This window comes from Penicillium longicatenatum (assembly GCF_028827895.1).
Source record: "Penicillium longicatenatum strain IBT 33135 chromosome Unknown contig_7_segment0_segment0, whole genome shotgun sequence".
Classification (NCBI taxonomy): Eukaryota; Fungi; Ascomycota; class Eurotiomycetes; order Eurotiales; family Aspergillaceae; genus Penicillium; species Penicillium longicatenatum.
In genome coordinates, this window is record NW_026643124.1 from 438,988 (window position 1) to 459,558 (window position 20,571).

Consider the following 20,571-nt stretch of genomic DNA (forward strand, 5'->3'; position numbering starts at 1 on the left):
AGTCGTCAGCCAAGTTAACCGACCAGCCACCGACAAGCCACCGACAATGCTCTCATGTCACTTCGTACTTGACCCACGGGCTCGTGGGCCTCACCGACGCATGATACTTATTGGCTTCGTTGCTTTTCCAGTGCCTTGGCAAGAGACCTTTGAGTAACCAATAGTCATTAGTGCAGATCGGATTACTCAACGACATTAATAGTCAACACACAATTCCCGCATGTATGAAATTATCCAGAGTAAAAACAAACACGATCGACAATATAGTAAGCCAGATCAGCACCTGTCTAGCGCGGTCGTCCACTTCCTCAAAGTCAAATTACCGAAGTCAAATCAGCACTATCGAAAATGAAGTAGGACAGATCGGCGTCTATCTAGCGCGATAGATGGTTACACAGAGATCATCGCAGGTACCATCACCTCACGATCGTAAAGTATCTTTGGTCAATTGACACCGATTCTTATCCACTGATGTGCGATCGAATGCCAACGGGAAAATAACTACAGGCTCAACATGTTGGACCACATAATTAGCGGAGCATTGTACTGCTAGCATTGCCCCGGGCCCAAATAGCGGTGATTCTAGTCAGCCTAATAAGGCGAAGATCTGCGATTCTTTGCTTTGCATACGACAAGCGATCTATGTCAGGTACGATAGCTCATGGCACAAGCTTCGAAGTCAAATATTTGGAATAGTCATACTTCGGAGTCCTGAAACGCTTTGGCCATGAGTTGCAGCTATGACGCATCCCTCGTGTCTATGAAGATCAGGTTTTCAGGAGGTAGAAACGACAAGCCCTAAAGTCTTCTTTCTGCACTTCCAGACCTGCTTCCTCTGAGGTCCGGAGTTCCTTGTGACTTTATCTCTTTCACCTCTACCAAATCTTTACGTATTCTACTATACTAGAAGGTCTTCTTATTTGTCAGATATTTGCTAGGGAGCAGGAGTACATTTCACCTTGGTTAGAATATCTCCCCGCGAGTATAGTCGTGCGTTCAATGCTTGGACATCTTTCTGACCCATTTACAATTCACCGCTTCTCCCCATTTCGCAATACAATCATTTTTTAGTTCGTTCTGTGTTCTCTCAGCCCCCCGCATATTGGTATGCTTCTTTATCTATTCTCAGTCCTTTCCAACCTATGCACTGATGATACCATTTCCCACTTCATGGACAACAACAGAGATGTGGAAAGAAAAGCAAAATAAATAGAACATATTTGGAAGTGGTTCAATTGTGCTCGCATTTAGTCTTGGACTGTTGGCCATAGACGTCCTCTTTCCCTCCGGATCCATGTTTCAGGACCATCGGCCTGGGGAAGCCTTCTTCCTCTTAAGGTATCAAACAAGCTTAGAGAGATGCCCTTGTAGTCTGTTAACTGAAAACTTCCAAAATTAGACCCATCGACCGCTTCGTGGAAATCGTTATCAGGCAGTAGGGTTCAAATTGTCATCTTTATTTCGAAGTAAAACTTAATTAATGAGCACGGCAGCTCTGCGAGATATCACCTCTTCAACGCGTACATACTACAGAATACTTGAGCACGGTGAATTGCCGCGCTTCCCTTCCTGTAAAAAAAAACTTCAATGAAAATCTTTCTTTTTGAGAAAAACCGATAAAATTGATTTGATACCTTGGTCAAAAAAAGCTCCATTTCTGCTGCCTTAAGCACCATCGAAAATTAGGAGGCTCTGAATCTGGACTCCCCCAAACCCATTTTGACGTAACAGCTCTCGGCCGCGGTGAATAGGAAACTCGGCCACGACAACTATCCTTATGTCCTGAACACTGACATTGGCTTTCTGTAGCAATCGTAGACCCGCACAGAGTGTGTTCCCCGTGGCAAGCATGTCGTCTACTACCACTACTAAAGCATCCCGGGGGATCAAATCTTGAACTATCTCAATCAACTCCTCTTTCAAATCCTTGGATGTCGAAGACGAAACATGTGACATAGACTTGAGCACAGAAACCGTTGGTGGTGGCTGCTTGCCGGCTTGGCGGATTAACGCTACGGTATGTTAAACTTCGCAGCCAACGCCGACGCGAAGAGGAAACCACCAGCCTCACAACTCGCAATCATATTGACTTTAGTCCAGTCACCTACGGTATAGGCTCGCAGCAGGATATACACAGAGCTAGCCCGCCGGGCTGCTGAATGATGTTGAGCACGTGCCTAAAGTCGATGCCTGGACATGGAAAGTTGGGTGCCAGGCGTACCATATCACTCAATAACTGATAGTCCTCATCAAAGAACGGAAGAAGATGCTCTTCGGCAAAGCAGGTGATTGCATTCTTCCCAGACATTTCATTATCGAAGATGAAGCTGGGACAACAGTCAGTGCCTGCCACATTTGCCTTCCCATCACTCATGTCCTCATCTTCCTGGTACTTGTCATTACTGGCACTGGGACATCCTCGACGGATTCGCCGTGTCTCCTTGCTGGCTTGAACGCGAACTTCTAGAAGTCTGCTTCCTGGGACCAGATATGAGAAGGCGGCGACTGGGGCCTCATCTCTCATTCCTGAGATGAGCAACACATCAAAATCCGTCCAGTTGTGGACCAAATCTAAGAAGTGCTCCTCTGGCAATCGTGAGCGCTGTTTAGCCTGGTCTTTGAAGAATCTTGTCAGCGCTGGCCGATGTTGTTCTTTGTAGGCACGGACCCCAAAGAGACGCCCAAGGTCGGCACCGGTAGCCACCGCATATTCTCGGTTGGTAATATCGCTAATGCTTGCTTTTCGCACCGCCAGGCCCTCATGGCCGGACGAACTCAACGCAGAGGCCCAGGTTTCGGCGCAATAGTTTTTCCCAGCACAACTTTCACCTGTGACAAGTATGATAAGTTTCGGTCCTATAGCCGCTTTCTGAATTGGGCAGGCATAAGCCAGCACATTGTGCGGATCTAAAATGTGCTTGAGGCGAGCCAGACGTGGCCCATTAGGCCCAAAAGCCTTAGCCGCCAGCGCATAATCTTTGGGATCCGGCCCGAGGTCTGCACTGTAGACTCCACTACACAATGGCAGCATTTCCTTAGCGACCTTATACACCCACTCCACGACAGTTCGAAAGAGAAAGCTGTTGTCTTGATATCGAGCCCAAACACCCGTTACTACACAGGCAAATTCCCAGTCTCTACAGCCAAACGCCGTGGCATCGGCCGCTATATCATGAACCGTTCCGCCACCGTGCAGGAGATGGAGGTAGCCAAATGGGGTAGGACGAGTGTCAATAGCCGACAACAAAATGTCAGCGATACGTCCAACATCTTTTAAGAATAAGCATCGCTTGAAAAAGGATGTTTTGGCTCCACCGTGTCCACCGTGTCCACCGTGCATGCTGGACATGTACATGTCGACCTCGAACAAATCGACACTGTTTGCGATATCCCCGGAGACTTCCTGTCCGAACAACGTTCGTATCGAGATTAATATTCGTGATGTAGAGACGTGCCCAATTGTGGAAGATTCGAACGTAGTGATGCCAAGACGAAGCTGGTCGACTTCCCAGTACAAATAGATGTCTGCAGACCAATTTTGGGGCAGCTTTCTGGTGATATGATTGTCAAATTTCTGGGGCTTGAGCTTTGCGTCATCCTGATCCCTCAGTGGGATAATCCATTTCCGAGTTGAAAATTTAGGAGCCTCAAATGTTTTAAAAGTCACGCTAATAGCTATGCCAAAATTGGTCCCAGCGCCTTTCATCGCCCACAGGATACCATTCTCGTTTATCGGGCAACGCGCATCAATTGGTTGGTGCTGGGTCGGTACATGCCCGATGCAGAAGATCTGACCAGTCTCAAGACCCACCACTACAGCACCGATGATGGCGTCGCACGCGAGCCCGTGAAGTCTTGTTAGATGCCCGATGCCACCTTGAAGCCACAGCCCCGCGCCAACGCTAGGGCGGGCCCCTAAGGGCACGGTAATACCCGCCGCCATTGTCTCACGGATGATATCCCCAGTCCTACAGCCGCTTTCGACAACAACCAAGGTGTTGCATCCATGAACGTCATTTTCAGCAGTTGAAATGTGTATTTTGTCGAAGGCACTCATGTCGACCGCAACGACGTTTGACCATAAGCAGTGGCCGCTGTGGCTTCCCCCAATAATGCTCAAGATGACCCCGTGTTTCAAAGCCCATTTGACACATTGCTGGACTTGCCGGACATCCTTAGGTCTCACGATTGAGGCGGGGTGGTGAAGGGCAGCCTCGCAGTTTTTGACCGCCCTACCCCCTTCCGATAACGTACTTGCATAGCTAGTTCCGTTATAGCGTTGGTATGTCTTTCAAAAACCTCCATTATGCTGGGTGAGCTGAAGGAAAGCTGATTTAGGTGGGCTTCATCACGGCGGCCCAAGATGCATCACACCTCTCTCCGTGCAACTCGAATGTCAACGTCCCCTACCACAGACCCTGCGATGAAAGCAGCAAAGTAATACAGTGAGTCGCTGTCGCCTGCAGCAAGTCTAGCTCCATTTGGGAAAGGTGCCATTTGTCGGCATACTCCATTGAGGCGCGGGGAATTGTCACGATAGAAACCAATTACCATGTTCATAAAGGAATCCTATGGCTTTAGGCTTCATGCCATGAATGATATGATGGATTAGGACTATATCGAATTGCTCGCCACTTTTGGCAAAGCTTGCTGAGTCATAGCGCGGAATGAATGGTGTTCAGTGAATGTCGGGTAGGCATACCAGACCGAGTAGCGGAGAACCTATCTTCAAAATAAAGCAGATAAAATTATTCTAGACTAGTCGCAAAAAATCCATTAAAATCAAGTGCAACGTATCTCGAAACCCCTTCTTCCTAGCGGCTGGGCAGACTTCCAAAGACACTTTTCGGGCCGGGCCCTATTTCCTGTATTGAGAACTGACCATACCACCTGAAGAGAAGCGCCCTTAAATGTGACAATTAATAATGATAAATTCTCAGTGGGTCTTCCATCCTAGGAACCGCAGCATAGTATCGAAACCGACGCTATTTTTCTCACCCTGTGACAGTGGTTCTTCTGGGGGTGAGTCTGGTGGGGTTGCCTCAATCCTCCCGAGGTCTCCTCTTCACAAAGGTGTTGTTCAACCAGACAATGCCTCGAATTAAGGGGCAAACCCTATTCACACATATCACCGAGGTCTCAGAGAAAAACAGCCTTGTCTATTTAGCAGAAATCAAACAAGATTCAGGGCCTGTGTGCGATCCTTGAAAAGGGATCTAAGACTTCAAAACTCCAAGAGATGCGAATGCTACGTAAGGACAAAGGGCGAGCAGTGTAAGAGCTCAATCGATGGCCATTCTCTCGATCTATCAAGGCGCTTGACTTTTCTTTAAATCCCCCGCCCCTTCCATCCTAAGCCCGCTATCATGTACCTCTTGTGTCCTTTGTAGAAACCGATTCTTTCATTTGTCCACCATATCTAGAATTTTTTAACTCAGGCCTGAGCTTCGTCAAAATGGATGACCCGAGTTTGCCATCTCAGGCTTATCTCCTTATCTACCTCCTTAGTATTACTAATTAAGTTAAATTCTACCTCCTTAAGCTTATTATCTTTCTCTTCTTTCGCTATTTCTATCTTAATATAAGAGAAAAATTTCTCTAGATACTTCGCTTCCTTCTCTTTGATATTAAATCTTAAAGTATAAAGAAATATTATTAGCTCTTAAATTATCTACTTCTTTTATCTCCCTTAATGATAATAATAGATATCCTAAGTAGTATTAAAAAGTTATTTAATACCTATCTATTACTAGGAATAGGCTGTGCCATCATGACCCGCATGAACCCGCACCCGAACCCGCCCCACCCTCCCTATGGGTAGGGAAATGGGTCAGTCTGTTTAACCCGCACGCGCGTTTGCGGGTTACCCAATGGGTCGTCAAACAGGACAAACATAGAAATAGCTCTCTCTCTGCATAAATTATGTAGTATATACTTGTATTTTTGAGTATGGCTAATCAAATTTATCCAACCAATTTAGGAAAAGTGTCAGAATTTTATGCAAAGATGGGCTAGCGTGGGTAACCCGCAACCCAACCCGCAACCCGCATGGGGAGGGTTGCAGGTTGACTTGGCCTACCCATTTGCGGGTTATGGCACAACCTACTCCGGAGGCCCCTAGCGGGATCGGGCTAACGCCCCTCGACGCGCGCAACATCGCAATATCGGTTAAGAAACCTCGAAACTAGTATCAAAATATAGCGTAGGGAGTTGAATTGAAACTAAAGTTACTTAAAAGTTACTAACTAGCGTGGTTCCTGAGATATTTCAAAAACTCGATTCGGCGCTGAAATTATTATCTTTATAATTAGCTATAAGATGGCCAAAAAGGGCAAGCAGAAGTTGACCAATCCAAAGCTGACAGAACAGGGCTATGAGCAAGTGCACACAAGCCCGCCAAGCCAGACATAAGGGGAGTTAAGAGGAATATTCTGTGAGTGCCAAAAAAAAACAGAGATATGGAAATAGGAACGCGAGTACTGCGAGATCGAAAAGGAATGACGGGTGCGAGCGGTTCGACCGATCTGATGGGATCATCGACCTTGACCTATAGCCTGTACTCATCTCTATCTTAGAACTCTATAAATAGGGCACAAAGGAGAATAGGTCTGACGTACAATGTTCTTATCAAGGTCTGCAATTTCCACAAAAATCAGCAAAGCTTTGGAGTATTTTCCTTCAGTGGGTCACTGGTTTCCAAATAAAGGTGGCTTTCACCCAATTTCCTATTTTGGGAAATGGGCTTTTTTGTCCCCCCCGGTAGGCTTAAAAGCAAAAGGGTTGACGAGACGGAAAATCTGATGCTTACTGATTCTCAGATGTCCAAATCTGTTCTCCTCTTCTAGCTGTGATTTGGATCGTATGAACCAGAGGCTGGGCACGATACAGAGCGGCAGTCATCTGTGACCCAGACCTGTCTATTTCCTTCATCGTCTACCGCCGAGTCCATATTGCAGTAATCAAACAACATGGTAGACACGGTCGATGCCATATTCAGATGCTGTTTGAGTGTTATGTAGGATGAAGTCGCTTTGCCGTGACGGAAATTGTTATGAAGGTTCAAGGAGAAGTTGAACGTGTTGCAACAATGAAGAAAGAGGATGGGCTCATTGAAGATACTTAAAGGAAACCGTGGTTCAAGGGGGGTTTCACATTCGGCTATTCACGCTCATACTCCGTACTTTGTGTGTTGAATGCAATGCCACGTCAGCCCATTGCCCGGCTGTGCAGGGTTAATACGATGTCGCATTTTGATGCTGTCTGAGATCTCTCATTGGTGTGGCTATTCATGCTTTGTGTGTTGAATGCAATGCCACGTCAGCCCATTGCGCAGGTCTTTCTTGATATTAAGAATAATTGTCACCTTCTGGTGAAGTTCCTTGACACCCTTACCAGCCATCGACGCAGTCAACCTTGAGTAGAGATCAATGCGAACGGTGCGAGTCAAAGAGGCATGGAGCCAACGCTCACAGCCCTCAATCTCCAGCGAAGTCCAGCCGTGGGAGAGGAAAGGCCGCAGGCTTACAGCTTACGATGGATATGAGGCTTACATTGGTACCATGCCACCGGATGAAAGCAAGAATTGGAGGGTTGGGGTGTATGATGATCTGGCAGACGCCGAATTTGAGCGCCTGCTGAGGTCCATGAGCCGCATCCCAGACCATGACATTTATCCTGTCTTCGAAGAGGGCATCACCCAGTTCGAGCCCCAGACCTCCACGCAAGACTACTTTTTAAAGCAGCCAAACATCAGCAACTACAACGGAAAGGATGACGTCGCCCAGTTGATGCTGGCCGAGGCCTGGACCCACCAGAGGTTTCTCGCGCACCCTCACGTCAACCTGGGCACCTATCTTGGCTGTGTGGTGCGCGGGAGGCGCATCGTCAGCCTCGCTTTTCCCAAGTACGTTAGGACCCTGGCGAATCTCGTCAGCAAAGCCCGGCAACTTGGGCCAGCCCACTTCCCGGCCGAGGAACGAGAACGCTGTATAGACAGCATTCAGTCTGCCGTCAAGCATCTGCACTCTCTGGGCTACGCGCATAATGACATCTCTGCATGCAACATCATGTTTGACAGCAGCGGTATTGCTATGCTTATTGATCTGGACTCCTGCGCTCCCATTGGAGAGAAGGTTAGAAAAGGTGGCGTTGTGGGCGGATGGAGGGGGCCCTTCTTTTGGGAGCAAGATTTTAAACAGTCATCAATCGAGTGTGATGATCTGTCGCTTCAGTATGTGCAAAACTGGTTGATCAGCGAGCTTTCAAGCAAACTGGCTTAGAAGAACTGTAAGGCTTTCTCTGGGCCTAGAGCGGTTCCCAGTAGCTCGGCGTCGTAAATCTTCCCCTCCGGGAATTGCGCGGAGCCGGTAAGGAAGGTAAATGAGACCTTGGCAATTTTCTATCCTTGAAGGCGTCCATATTAGTGTCGAGCGGGGAACCCTGTCTCTTGGGGCTATTTATGGGGCCTAAGTGTGTCCAACCCAGCGAAATGCGAGTTCAAGGCCCTATGTTATTGGTGATTCCTTCCAACAAGATTACCCCAAAAAGTTGAAACTTGAGACTCAGATCTTTCCCCTTTGCGGGAAGGATGGGTACGGGAGGGGACGCGGATACCGAGGAGTTATCGCCAGCCCAATATTGGCTGGACAGCACTCTCGTGCGTCCCGAAGGGGAAAGGCGCCGTCGCAATAACACCCAGGATACACATCTCCCTGTCATGCGCAACTAAGAAATAATCAATTTATTTAATAATTTAACTATAAAACTACTATTAATTATATGAATATTCATCAATATTAATATGTATTTCAAATATTCCACAGTGTTACGCTCAAGTACGAAAGGCTCAGAATCAATCGTAGTATTATTCCCGAAGCAACTAATCATGAGGAGAAAGGATGAAGGACGGCGAGAGAGCGATCTAAATAGTAGAAGTATGCAGACGGTTGCCTAAGGAACAAGGCATCAATATCAGACACTTGTGAATCGTCACAGATAGCCTCAATCGTGCATTCATATGTCCTTATTGTTAAGCGTTTTCGTGCGAAATAATACGCCCATGACGTTCTGAGAAGCTTGAAGAAGGCTAGATGAAAAGACCACCTTTCTTAGGCTTATTATGGCGATTTGGATCTATACAGTACGTGAGTAACTTATAACGATGGTTTACCGGAGTCATCTACCGTCACAATTTGAGTCAGCAGGTTGTTTGTACGCAGGCAAGTATCGTCAAGCCTAACGAAATAAAACATTACTACAGAATCAGTAGACGCTACCACAAGGCTCGTTAGTGCCTGGCAGCTGCGGGGCACGGATACTGCCAAAATGATTTAAATGTACTTGTATCCATACGCCATGGCCTCATGCATATGACCCACGCCTTAATAACTTGGGCATAAACGAAGCTGATGCCAGCAAAAGCGATGATGATAAATGAAGAAAAAAAAAATGCTGCGCTGCTCCGGCATCTTTCGGTCAATGAAGCACACATAATATGTAGAGCACAGTTGACATTTCTTCACTCACTTAAGACTGCGATCTCTACCCTTCTTCAAGAAATGTGATGAACAGAAATTTGTTACCTTTCCACACCTCCTCTTCCCGGTTGGGGGTGGAGGTTGAATATTTGGATCAGCTCTACTCCGTACAGCTGATGAAAACGAAGGGACACGCCTCCAGCTTGCCCATGTATCTTTAGGCTAGCTCCCAATGCATCGTTCCGGCACTACTTAAATGTCATAGTCGCGTTGACCCGGCGACTTCTACTAGCTAAGCCATACCTAGTCGCAGTGGTTCCTCGTTAATTACTATGGAAAGTCAAGACATCATCTTCCTTTGTGATGACCGGTTTGGAAGACTGCAGCTCCCCAAATAGATTGCTCTAAAACTTGCACAATCAATCTGATTGGTCTAGCAGTTCAAGTCAAAAGCTTGAGGCAGCAGGAACTTGCGCTGGTCCAACCGCCTCGAGTGATATCACGTGCAGCTCAGGACATCTTCCGAACCAGGAATCGCGGACTTCCACTTCACCGAATAATATCACCTCCCATCGAGGACTTTCTGTTCCTATACTATCTGTTTCAATCACCAGTGGCTTACTAGATTCCTTGCTATCCAATAGCAAGCAGGAAATTCTTCCGATATATTACCTTCGACATCTCCTTTATGTCGAATATAATCACAATGTCGTCCAATCAAAAGGGGCCTGACCCTCACCATCCCCTGCTTCGTTGAACTTATCCAAATAACTCCATGATAACATTCTGTATCGGTGCTCGACACTTCTAGCGATCAGAACCCTTAAGCGTATTCGACCTCGAGAAGTGAACGTCCTTATATTGACAGTCCGACTATGCGTTAAGTATGGGCGCCGCGTTTATTTCCTGAAGCATCAACAATACGGTTCATATCGCAACATATATCTATCCCGGTACCAAGAGTTTTATGCGTATTTACTCGTTCCGGGAGGACCTATATCGTGATGGAAAGGATTAAGGGAGACATAATCGGCAGAGGATGGGTGAAACGAAGTGAGGATTTAAAGGCGGAACTTCTTTCGTAGCTAGCAGGAATGGTTCGCGAGATGCGGGACCTTCAGCCCTCGCAAGGTATTAGGGTTACTTCTGTTGATGGCGGATCGCTTTTTGACTGTCGCGTTCCGGGCCCGTCCTTGCGCTTCGGTCCCTGAGCCAAATCGTTCGATATTGACAGATCCCAGGGACTCATCCTCAAATGAGAATTTATCGGGCTATCAGCAACTCGCAAGATCTGAAGGAGTAAGTACCAGAGCTCGGATATCATTAATAGATTATTGATCAGTGTCAGTTCCCTGCTTTGGCTCGATATAACCTATTGGCCCTTCAATCTCTTTCAGAGGCAGAGAGGCAGGATGTGGCCGCCAAAGCGGGTATACCATGCTTGATGCCAACCATGCCTTTTCTCGACATGCCCAGAAATCAAGTCTTATTGGACTCGCAGGTTGGAGAAAATGACGGTGCATAGCCTGTTCCATTTCAATTTCTGCTTTGATTTGCTACGCAATTTATTCAACACCGCATGTACTGACTTGATCTCTGTAGATCCCACGACGGAATCCACTTCCTGGAGTGAGTTCAGTGAGTTCACCCACGATCTCGGTATCTCGCCCATACCTTCGAACTCGGAGATTAATTCGCCAAAACCACAGCCTCCGGAAACATGCTCGTATCCAACCCCCAAGTCTGTTCCCAGTCCAGATGTAGGAGCCAATACCTTGGGCTCTGATTTCTCTAATCCGGCGGATCTCGATCCTTTCTAGTTGTTAGATGTGCCAAGACCCGCACATTTGGACCCGGCCTAGTCTACATTCGATTATACGCCGCCAGCCGCTGGCTCAGGGGGTTCTACGCTACATAATACGCCCGAAAATATAGATGCCATTGGCATGGGACCACCACTGGCAGAGCCAGCGGTTCTCATCTCCTAAGCTGCTGAGCAATTTTTAAGTCCACATATGGTTGATGATCCGGCCGAGGAAAATCAATGCGCTAGTCCTTCTCTTTCCCTGGAAGCCTTACCACATGTCCAGCTCCCTGAAGTCATGCCCATTGACCATGCTCCAAACATGATACTATTGTTTCCGGATTTAAGTACAAACAAACTTCGACAAGCTATGGAACTAGGTGACCGTCTTTTCCCGCAAGACTTGGCCTACTTGGAAACTCAAGTCAATCACTGCCAAGCTGAAGGATTGTGGAGTTTCGTGGACTTTAGCGTCTCACCAGGCTCGTCTGTGAGACAAAGGATCGCCGGAATCTGTAAATATATCAAGGAGATGGGCAACCCAAACGGAGAAAACTATATGAGGATTCGTCTCGCAAAATTCCAAGTCAACATGCTCTATGAGACCATCTGTAATGAGGAAAAGAACAGGCGTCTCAATCTCGGACCGAGAAAGTTCACTACCAATGTTCTTGACTTCATCGAGGCAGCCATTAGAAATACTAGCAACCGACGCCTTCCAGCTCCCGGAAAGTCACTTGTTCGCGATGCTATCTTTCGATACAAGCAAGTTGGTAAAAAATGGTCGGTGTCACAAGGTCTAAGTATAACGTTGCTGGTTGGCCAAGACTGTGGAAGGTTAATGTACGCGCTTCCATGAAGTTTCCCTGGCTAACCTCATACAGAGAAAATGGCCAATTCAATGAGATGCAGATGAAGGCTTTGATGTTCCATGTTTTGGTAACTCGGCCTGATATTATCAGTATTTGCAGCAACCTAGAATATGCTGTCAGCTGTTTCCTGACCAATAATCAGTTGCCAGCGCGTCTAAGTGTTGACGATGCTCGAAAAATGATCGGGATTCACAATTCAATGACAGCGATCGTAGATTAACAGTTGGATGGACAGGTTGAAGATTGCGCCGTTTTCTTCAGATGAATATCAAGTCTGATTTTGGCTTGGAAAGTTGGAGCTCAACCAGCATTAGGCCTGCGCTATTTATGCGTTTGTTTTTGCTTGGTCGAACTCTTTTCAGTTATATGCAAATAGAACATGAATCAATTAGTCCCGCCATACCACGTTCGAGCAATAGATCCTGTCACTCACTGCGTAGTGTCCCAGGAAGAATGAGGAGCTCTAGGCAAATCGGCCGTTCCCGTTCAAGGACGAGGAGTTTTATGTTAGAGAGAGGCAAATGAAAATTGCTGGAAGAACCCGATGGCGTTCACGGAAAGAATATTTTCTGGGAATATACCTCAATGTATCGCCAAGGGTGGAGTTGAAACTATTGTACTGTATATAGCAACGAGAAGCACACGGGAAAGTAGCTTTGTTACGGTACGGAAAAGCCGATTGGATTTTGCGGTTCGAGGTAAATACTGTGTGTCCATTGGTCGGACACCTTGTTGGCGGTTCAGAATCGCGAAACTGGAAGAACCTGCAGGCCGCGATTCCTCTTGCGCATCAAACCATACGACCAGGAGATTCCATCGCTTTAAGATCCGAGGAGGGTACAGTAACGTCCCAAGGACAGAAGCAGTGTTTCTGATATCTTACAATTAGCTACATCGAAAGGCCAGAGCGAATGCTGAACAGGAATGTACTGTACAGTAAAGTGGTACGTACACATAGTATTATCTGCCCACAAGTTACAACAGGCTAGTATTTCCACTGACTTTACAATTAAAGCTTCACTTCATATTCTTTTCATTCTAAATCCAGGTCTATGGCTAATCAACCCGCCTAGAGTATTTGGGATAAATATAGTCGGAGGGAGCAGGTCAAACGCTTTTTGATCACATTAGCTTGCTTCTATCGCTACATAATAGAACCCCGCAACTATCGTTCACGGCATTCTTGTAGAAATGCAAAGAAACTTGAAATATACTTCTGATAGCAAGCGGCTACAGTCGTAGCTAGCTATTCTTGATAATTGAGGCAGCTTGGTCTAGGTATCGCCATCTGCAGAGCACTGACCCTCAATACCGGCCAAGAACTCCATTCATATGACTATAAATGACTGTTGTATTTACTCTGCAGTGTCACTGCAAAATGACTTTGTGGAAGTCATTCTCACTTGGAAATGGACGAGGATGATTCTCAGATGGGATGAGTACTAGAGAAGCTAGCTGCTGAGCTGCATCAAGCCATATAGGAAGTAGGTTCTGTCCGCTTCAGGCCCCGACGGAATTATTCTATAGTTCCGCTTCAATAATGCCTTTGTTGTGCCCCTGAGGCAGCCAGAAGTTCTTGACTGTTAACCCGACAGACTGCAAAAGCTCGGTCCATCTGTGACGAGTCCGTTCAATCCCTGGACACCATACCATGACAATCATATCAGTCAAAGTCTCCTTTGGCCCTGCATTTTGGTCAGGAACGATATAATCTTCGATCAATATTTTGGAGTATCCTTTCTCCATAGCAGCAGTAATATGTTTTAAAATCACCCTGCAGTGATCGTCATCCCAGTCATGCATAATGTGCTTGAAGTAGTATGCACGAGCCCCTGCAGTATCCGTTAGACAATACGAGAACAGAAAAGGAACAGAACAAACCTTGGACTGGCTGAGGCGTGAAAATGTCATGTTTGACTCTCTGGATATCGCTATCAAGCTGTTGAATGTCCTCAATAACTGAAGGCAAATCCTCAAGCACGAGTTTTCCAGTTCCCACGGGGAATCGTTCCTTGAATCCTGAAAGGTCATGACCACGGCCCCCGGCAACATCAACAATCAGCGGACGATTATCCACTGCCCCATCAAGTAACTTCTCCTGAACAGGAAACCAGTCAGCCCAGTGGGCGATCTCGTCTCGGCCACCCTCCATGAAAGTGTTAAAGCGGTCTAGTGCCTCTGGATTCTTAGCTAACCAGTCCCAACAAGTACCAGTTGTGCTATAGGCATGTTGAAATGGCCCATCATTGGGGTCTCCAGGATTCCTGTAGTCGGACTTTTGAAAGAACTCCGGTGTTTTGTTAATTATGGGTAGAAAGTCCACGAAGCTTAATTGGTCACGTTAGCTCGGAAATGAATGGCCTACAGTTGCGGGAGAACTAAGCCGGATGCTTACAGTGAATCCATTGTTCCGATTGTTTTCCTCTCCGTCATTTGCCGTGAAAAATCAGTCGGCCCATATTGACCGAGACCCAGCTCACTAGCAAAACCGTTGCAAACAAGAACACGCATGATACGTTCTGTCGAAATCCAGTCAAAATTGCAATAAAATCGCTATGGATATGGATAGTACTTACCAACGAGCTGAAGGTCTGCGTTCTTCCGTGCAGCTAGCTCTTTACAAGTTGCAAAAGAAGTCGTTTGAGATAAAATAGTGAAGATACCCAGGTCACTGGCAGTCTTAATGGCCATGAGAACTGCAGGCTTTTGTTTCCGAATATAAGAAGTTAGTACTAGGTAGCTCAATTGCGGAAAGCTGGATCATACCGAAGCGAATAACTTATAAATCGCATCGGAAGGTTCTTCGAGAGCCCTTACGAGCCTTGTCGCAGCTTCAAGCGCATCATGCCGGGCCTTTTCTGTTTTGGCCGCTTCGTATGCACCAATTGATGCCACGGCCTTGGTAGTCAGACTAGAAAGATTGGAAGATTCCTGGAACGTCATGTTGGATGTGATTCTTATGAGGAAGGTCGTAGCATCTGATTGGTGGTTTTCTCTGTACCAAACAAGGTGAAGGGTCCTGATAGTGATTTCGCAGAGTTGAGATTCTATTTATCAACCTCTATCCACCATTGCTGGAAAATCCACTTGTACAAAGTCATGTGGGTGCAGCCGCGATCACGCAGTATCAGTATCTCGATACCTGGTAATGAAATTTGACTGTTATTTCTATTTTCCCATAATTTGCCTGCATATGACAGCGCTACTCGAAGCGACAGTCGAGTCGCTGCAAGATTGAGGGAGATACGTCTCAATTCCCGAGGAAACGCGTTGTATCACACGTTACCACTTATTCATCAAAACAGACAGACCACAGACAAATACAGGAATCCTTCGACCCCGCACCAATAATGTGTAGGCTCCCCACAGGAAGATGCATGAGTTTGTTGGGACTGAAATAAAACACGGCGATTTCCAATTGCAAATGGCGGTCTGCAAGAATAAAGTGATGCATCGAGTATACATGGAGGGGTACATCTTCGCAAGGCGGTGGCTGGCTGTGGCTACGGAGATCTGCATCGGCCGGGCCCATCTGCGAGGTCCAGATGTGGATACAAAAGAAAGCTGGCTGGATGAGCGCTGATCGTGGAATTATTGCATTACTGTACAGTCAGCTGCATGCAAGTGAGTACACTTCACTTTGTCTCCATCATGACTCCACCATGGAAGGATTGTCCGTAGCACAAAAATCATTAGTCGCAAAACTAGTGCATGACAAACCCATATACTGTAAGTCAGTGCGCTTCACTTGGTCTCAACCATGTGCCATGGAAGCAACGCCCGTTAGAGTAACGTCACTATCCGCCGATGAGTCAAGGTTCTGTGAACGTGGTAGAGCCTAACTGGTTGCGCAATGGCTGTCCAGGCGCTTTGCCCATTCAAATCGAAAACCTGGTCCCCCGGCCAAGGAATTCCGAGAACCCAAAGATGCACAAGGCAAATAGAATTGTCCTCCACGGGTACAATGAAGTTATCCACGATAGTCTGGGATAGAACCCGCTCGTATTGCTCATAGTTGTACATTAATCGGGCTATATCGGAAGTGGTGCATCGTAACATGCAGGGAAGAACTCCTCGATCGCATCTTCAACAGGGCCGGGAGATTAACATCCCACACCCGATAGGCTATGTCAGATAATAGCCAATGCGTATATGACTATTTTTGAGAATAGATAGTAGGTGGATTTGAGAACGGGACACGATCACGCTATGGTATCCAAACAATAACAACGTGCAGATTGCGGGGCTCTCAACTATAATTGTCCCCGGTATACACCAGTGTGGAAGGAACATTCAGCTCATACCGATCTCCCTGTGGATGTAGTAACAACACCCCACGCAGGTACTGTACTGCCCTTTCACACATACACAGCTCATTACGCGTGCTCCTTCAACTACCATTGGTGCTATCCACATCTTTCCCCGACGTGCAGAAAGTAAAATGACGTGACCAAGGCAGTGTGGCAGGGCTCGCCGTCACAACCACGTATTTTGAACGTAGGTCGCGACTGCATATGCATGGTGATGCATGTGAGTTGGCGGGAAACTCAATTGATCAGCTTGTGTAACCATAAGATGTTGTCCACGACACACGACTGAGCTGGGAACTGCGTGGTCTTGGTGGGGGGCAATGTGTTGAAGGGCCCACACGATTCAACCATATTCCACCAGAACTAAACGGGTGAAACTATAGAGCGTAGTGTGCAATAATTGGGGTTTATACAGGTCAGAAAGGGCGCTTCCAAAAAGCCATCCGCTCTACTTGCTTGGTACCGATAGCACGGTAGGCGGGGCTTGTAGGGAAGACCTTAAGCATCCACATTAAAATCATCCCTCATCTCCCAATCATCCGGCGAGGCAGCACCTGGATCTAAATTCGTTCCGCTCAGCTTTCGCAAATCAAGATGTCTCAACCAGGTATTCCATTGAAAATCACCGTCATTGGTGCTGGTATGGCCGGTCTGTCATCAGCAATAGCACTCTCAGACATAAACCCCGACCACCAGATTACAGTCCTAGAATCCAATGCCTCTCTCAGCGAGCTTGGCGCCGGACTGCAGCTCTTCCCAAATAGCACCCGCATCCTGCACAAATGGGGCCTAACACCATCCCTGGAGAAGGTCGCCTTCCAATCCTCTCATATGTCCGTTCGGCGCTGGCAAGACAACACCGAACTGTCCTTCAACATGAACAATCCCACTAGCACATGGCTCTATGGTTGGCCCCAATGGCAGGTCTACCGACCAGACCTGCAACAAGTGCTTTTCGAGCGCGTAAAGCAGCTACCCAACGTGTCTGTTTCCTTTGGAAAATCTGTTCTATCCGTGGACCACGAAACCGGCACTGTCCATACGGCAGATGGTGAAACCATCGAAGCGGACCTCACGGTCGCGGCAGATGGGATCTGGTCCAAGGCCAGGCGATGCTTGCCAGCGTCAAAGGATGTGGCCCCTACGCCGTATCGGGAACATAACTATCGCGCTGTGATTCCGCGGTCGCGAATGCTCTCTAACCCCATTACTGCACCCTTCATGGCTTCCCCAGAAGCCAAATCATGGGTGGGGCCCGGTGCGTTTGTGTTAGGGTATACGGTTGCCTCAAGCGAGTTGTATAATGTTGTAATCGGTGTCCCGCGACCGAGCGAAGGGGTGCCGCTCGGGGCTTGGAATCACCCTGCCGATATTGAGACGATGCGCGGGCTTGTATCGGAGTGGTGTGAGGAGGTGCGGGCGTTGGCGTCTCTTATACAAGAGGGGGAGTGCGTTTCCTGGACTTTGGGTGAAGTGGCTCCTATTCCCAGTTACGTCAGTGCTTCTGGAAGAGTAGCGCTGGTTGGGGATGCGGCTCATGCCCTCCTCCCTCATGCTGCGCAGGGAGCAGGGATGGCGATTGAAGATACGGCAAGTCTGGCAGAGTTTGTGGGGCATTTGAGATCGAAGGAGGATCTGACGAAAGTGATGAATGCGTGGAGCCAGTTTAGGCAGGCTCGCGTGGAGCATTTGCGCAGCATCAGCTGTGGCAATGCTGTTGACATGACTCTCCCGGATGGGGAACTTCAGATCGCCCGAGATGCTAAATGGAATGCTATTCGTGATATGCAGCGGTCACAATTAGCCGAACTTGGACTTGAGAAGGTTAGAGAGAAGGTGATTAGGGAGAGGCCGGCGCCGGATCCAGCTTGCAAAAGCACGTTTGAGCCTGGTGGTAGAATGTGGGTCAATGGGTTTGACGTGAGTGAGGAGAGTAGAAAGTTCTGTAGAGAGCATCTAGGATTTGAGGTATCAGTCTAGGCAATACGATCATACTGTATTTCATAAATAAGCCTTGTATCATCTTCTGGAGGCTTTGTCCTCTGCCACTAGTCTAATGTACTTACTCTTCGTCTGTCGTACATTAATATAGAATCTATAAATTTCGCTGAACCGGAGTGAACCAGAGGGCTGACCTCAGCATGTCACATATTCTTCTCAATTAGACTGAATAGGTCACACTGAGTTATCAAAGTTAGAGGTATGATATGTTTAAGTAATTACACGTAAGATAATAGTAATCGCTTTTCATGCATATCACTTTACTGCTGCCTTTCTTTCTCTTGGTCATTAACCTGATATCCAACGATCATGTGCACAACGATAGGTATGAACATCAACCGCAAAACGTGATAGGTGAGTGCGGTAGCAAAACGGACTTTAATAACAAGCACAGAAGAAGAAAAAGGGAATTTGGCTAATTCAACCGAGGGAGAGAAATGTTTCTATTCAACTTTTGCCAAAATAGTAGCGAATAAGTGCAAGTATTCTAAACGAATTGCGCCACATATCGCTTGAAGCCGAAATAGATATGCACGCGGTAAACATCAGGCAAAGTGGTCTAAGAGACGTAGAGAGAACCTGGGTCTTTCTCGATCACAAATATCTCTCACCACAGTTTTATCTCCTCTTTCCTTCGCCTGACACGGGCTTTCAAGCCTGGATGGGCCACATGAGTGGCTCCACGTTGAAACCACGCGCCTTCTTCAGGAATCGTGACCAAAACGTCATACTTCATTATCACATGGCAGAGGAGTATCTTTTGCATATACGATGCAAAAAACCTCCCAGGGCATGCTTGAGATCCGTGGCCGAAACCGAAATGGTCTTTAGAAGTTGATGTGAAGTTGTATGATGCCTGGCTTGCAGAAGAGTCTGCTTTTTGGCGTAGATTGTAAAATCGGTAGCCATCAAATTGGTCACCATCAGGCCACACTGAAGCGTCGAGCATATGGCAACCCGATACCAAGAGTGGAGTTCCTTTGGGGATAATGAGTCCATCTGGTAACACGACTTCCTCTAAAGCGATTCGTTGCATTTGGACTAATATCAACGGTCAAGTGGGGCTCCTCGTTCGCAGGTGAGTGAGACTTACGAACGGACTCTGGATGCATACGCATAGCCTCCTTCAGGACACTGTCCATGAGAACGAGATTCTGTAAGGTGTTCTTGTTGAAGCCCTCATTTCCAACCACATTTATAACCTCAGAACGAAGATCCCTTATAAGCTGATCATTCCTCCAAACGGAATGAAGAACATGAGTAAACAATTCGCCTCCTCCGTCGTATGACACGAGACAGAGAGCAATTAACATAGACCCAAGCTCATCTGAACGACCTTCAAGCTTTTGATGTAAGAAGCTTAAGGGATTACTGGGGTCAATTTCCAGCTTTTCCTCGTCTAGCTTTTTCTTCAAAGGCTTCAACAGCAGATTGATATGATCGAAGAGGGACTGAAGCTTCTGACAACTTGGAAGAAAAGGTGCGGCAAATTTCTTTGCCCATTTCGGGAAGGCTCGAAGCTCATATCCGGCCAAAGCTGATAGCTCCACATACTCAGAGCTCGCATGCACCCACTCTGGGTTGCGATAAAAGTCTTTGTCGTTGATGAAAGTCCTAGACATTATCTGTCCAAATATTTTCCACACGCAGTCTTTCAACATAACTTCGTGCCATTCTGATATACTTGTCAGCCCCAATCTCAATATAGATAGATTATGGAGTGATACCAGGTTCGTCAGTCCAGACCTGACGAAGTGCATAGTCGGACTCTTCATTAAGTGGCTCAACAAATGTCCCTTTTATAGAGTTAGATAGGGATTCTAGTACAAGGAAATGAGGTGGGAAGGGTCTTACCCAAATGACGAGTAAGTGAATGCTTCGTTACAGCTCGTACCATTCTTGTTTTGCTTGTCATTGATTCCATTGCCTCGAAGCCATGTACACCATTGACAAGTTTCTATTCCTTTGTCAGTCTTTGATTTCCCTGCAGGGTGGTTTGCTTACATCTGCAAGCGCTGTGTTGAAATCCAGACGCGTTTCATTGCGGATCATATCCGCATAGTTACGAGAAAGAATTAAGCGGTACCTAGAATCAGTATAGAGATAAA

The 20,571-nt window shown here is 47.0% G+C and overlaps 7 protein-coding genes across 7 annotated transcripts; 4 read left to right on the forward strand and 3 right to left on the reverse strand.

Moving 5' to 3' along the window:
• Positions 1–1,665: 1,665 nt before the first annotated feature.
• On the reverse strand, positions 1,666–4,514 carry N7484_010442 (uncharacterized protein; the record flags this gene model as incomplete). The annotated part of the gene is made up of 3 exons (XM_057120829.1): positions 1,666–2,012; positions 2,134–4,262; positions 4,411–4,514. 3 exons carry the CDS (start codon positions 4,512–4,514, stop codon positions 1,666–1,668), a joined length of 2,580 nt encoding a protein of 859 aa, XP_056966583.1.
• Positions 4,515–7,427: 2,913 nt separating this feature from the next.
• N7484_010443 (uncharacterized protein) lies at positions 7,428–8,279 on the forward strand (the record flags this gene model as incomplete). The annotated part of the gene is made up of 1 exon (XM_057120830.1): positions 7,428–8,279. One exon carries the CDS (start codon positions 7,428–7,430, stop codon positions 8,277–8,279), a length of 852 nt encoding a protein of 283 aa, XP_056966584.1.
• Positions 8,280–10,628: 2,349 nt separating this feature from the next.
• Positions 10,629–11,296, forward strand: N7484_010444 (uncharacterized protein; the record flags this gene model as incomplete). Its single annotated transcript, XM_057120831.1, has 3 exons — positions 10,629–10,775; positions 10,819–10,993; positions 11,079–11,296. The coding sequence occupies 3 exons, from the start codon at positions 10,629–10,631 to the stop codon at positions 11,294–11,296; spliced, it is 540 nt and encodes a 179-aa protein (XP_056966585.1).
• A 195-nt stretch (positions 11,297–11,491) lies between these two features.
• On the forward strand, positions 11,492–12,372 carry N7484_010445 (uncharacterized protein; the record flags this gene model as incomplete). Its single annotated transcript, XM_057120832.1, has 2 exons — positions 11,492–12,123; positions 12,165–12,372. 2 exons carry the CDS (start codon positions 11,492–11,494, stop codon positions 12,370–12,372), a joined length of 840 nt encoding a protein of 279 aa, XP_056966586.1.
• A 1,301-nt stretch (positions 12,373–13,673) lies between these two features.
• On the reverse strand, positions 13,674–15,095 carry N7484_010446 (uncharacterized protein; the record flags this gene model as incomplete). Its single annotated transcript, XM_057120833.1, has 5 exons — positions 13,674–13,984; positions 14,034–14,479; positions 14,548–14,671; positions 14,729–14,855; positions 14,919–15,095. The coding sequence occupies 5 exons, from the start codon at positions 15,093–15,095 to the stop codon at positions 13,674–13,676; spliced, it is 1,185 nt and encodes a 394-aa protein (XP_056966587.1).
• A 1,961-nt stretch (positions 15,096–17,056) lies between these two features.
• Positions 17,057–18,442, forward strand: N7484_010447 (FAD-dependent oxidoreductase; the record flags this gene model as incomplete). Its single annotated transcript, XM_057120834.1, has 1 exon — positions 17,057–18,442. The coding sequence occupies one exon, from the start codon at positions 17,057–17,059 to the stop codon at positions 18,440–18,442; it is 1,386 nt and encodes a 461-aa protein (XP_056966588.1).
• Positions 18,443–19,070: 628 nt separating this feature from the next.
• Positions 19,071–20,515, reverse strand: N7484_010448 (cytochrome P450; the record flags this gene model as incomplete). The annotated part of the gene is made up of 5 exons (XM_057120835.1): positions 19,071–19,504; positions 19,557–20,138; positions 20,191–20,259; positions 20,318–20,420; positions 20,468–20,515. 5 exons carry the CDS (start codon positions 20,513–20,515, stop codon positions 19,071–19,073), a joined length of 1,236 nt encoding a protein of 411 aa, XP_056966589.1.
• Positions 20,516–20,571: the final 56 nt, after the last annotated feature.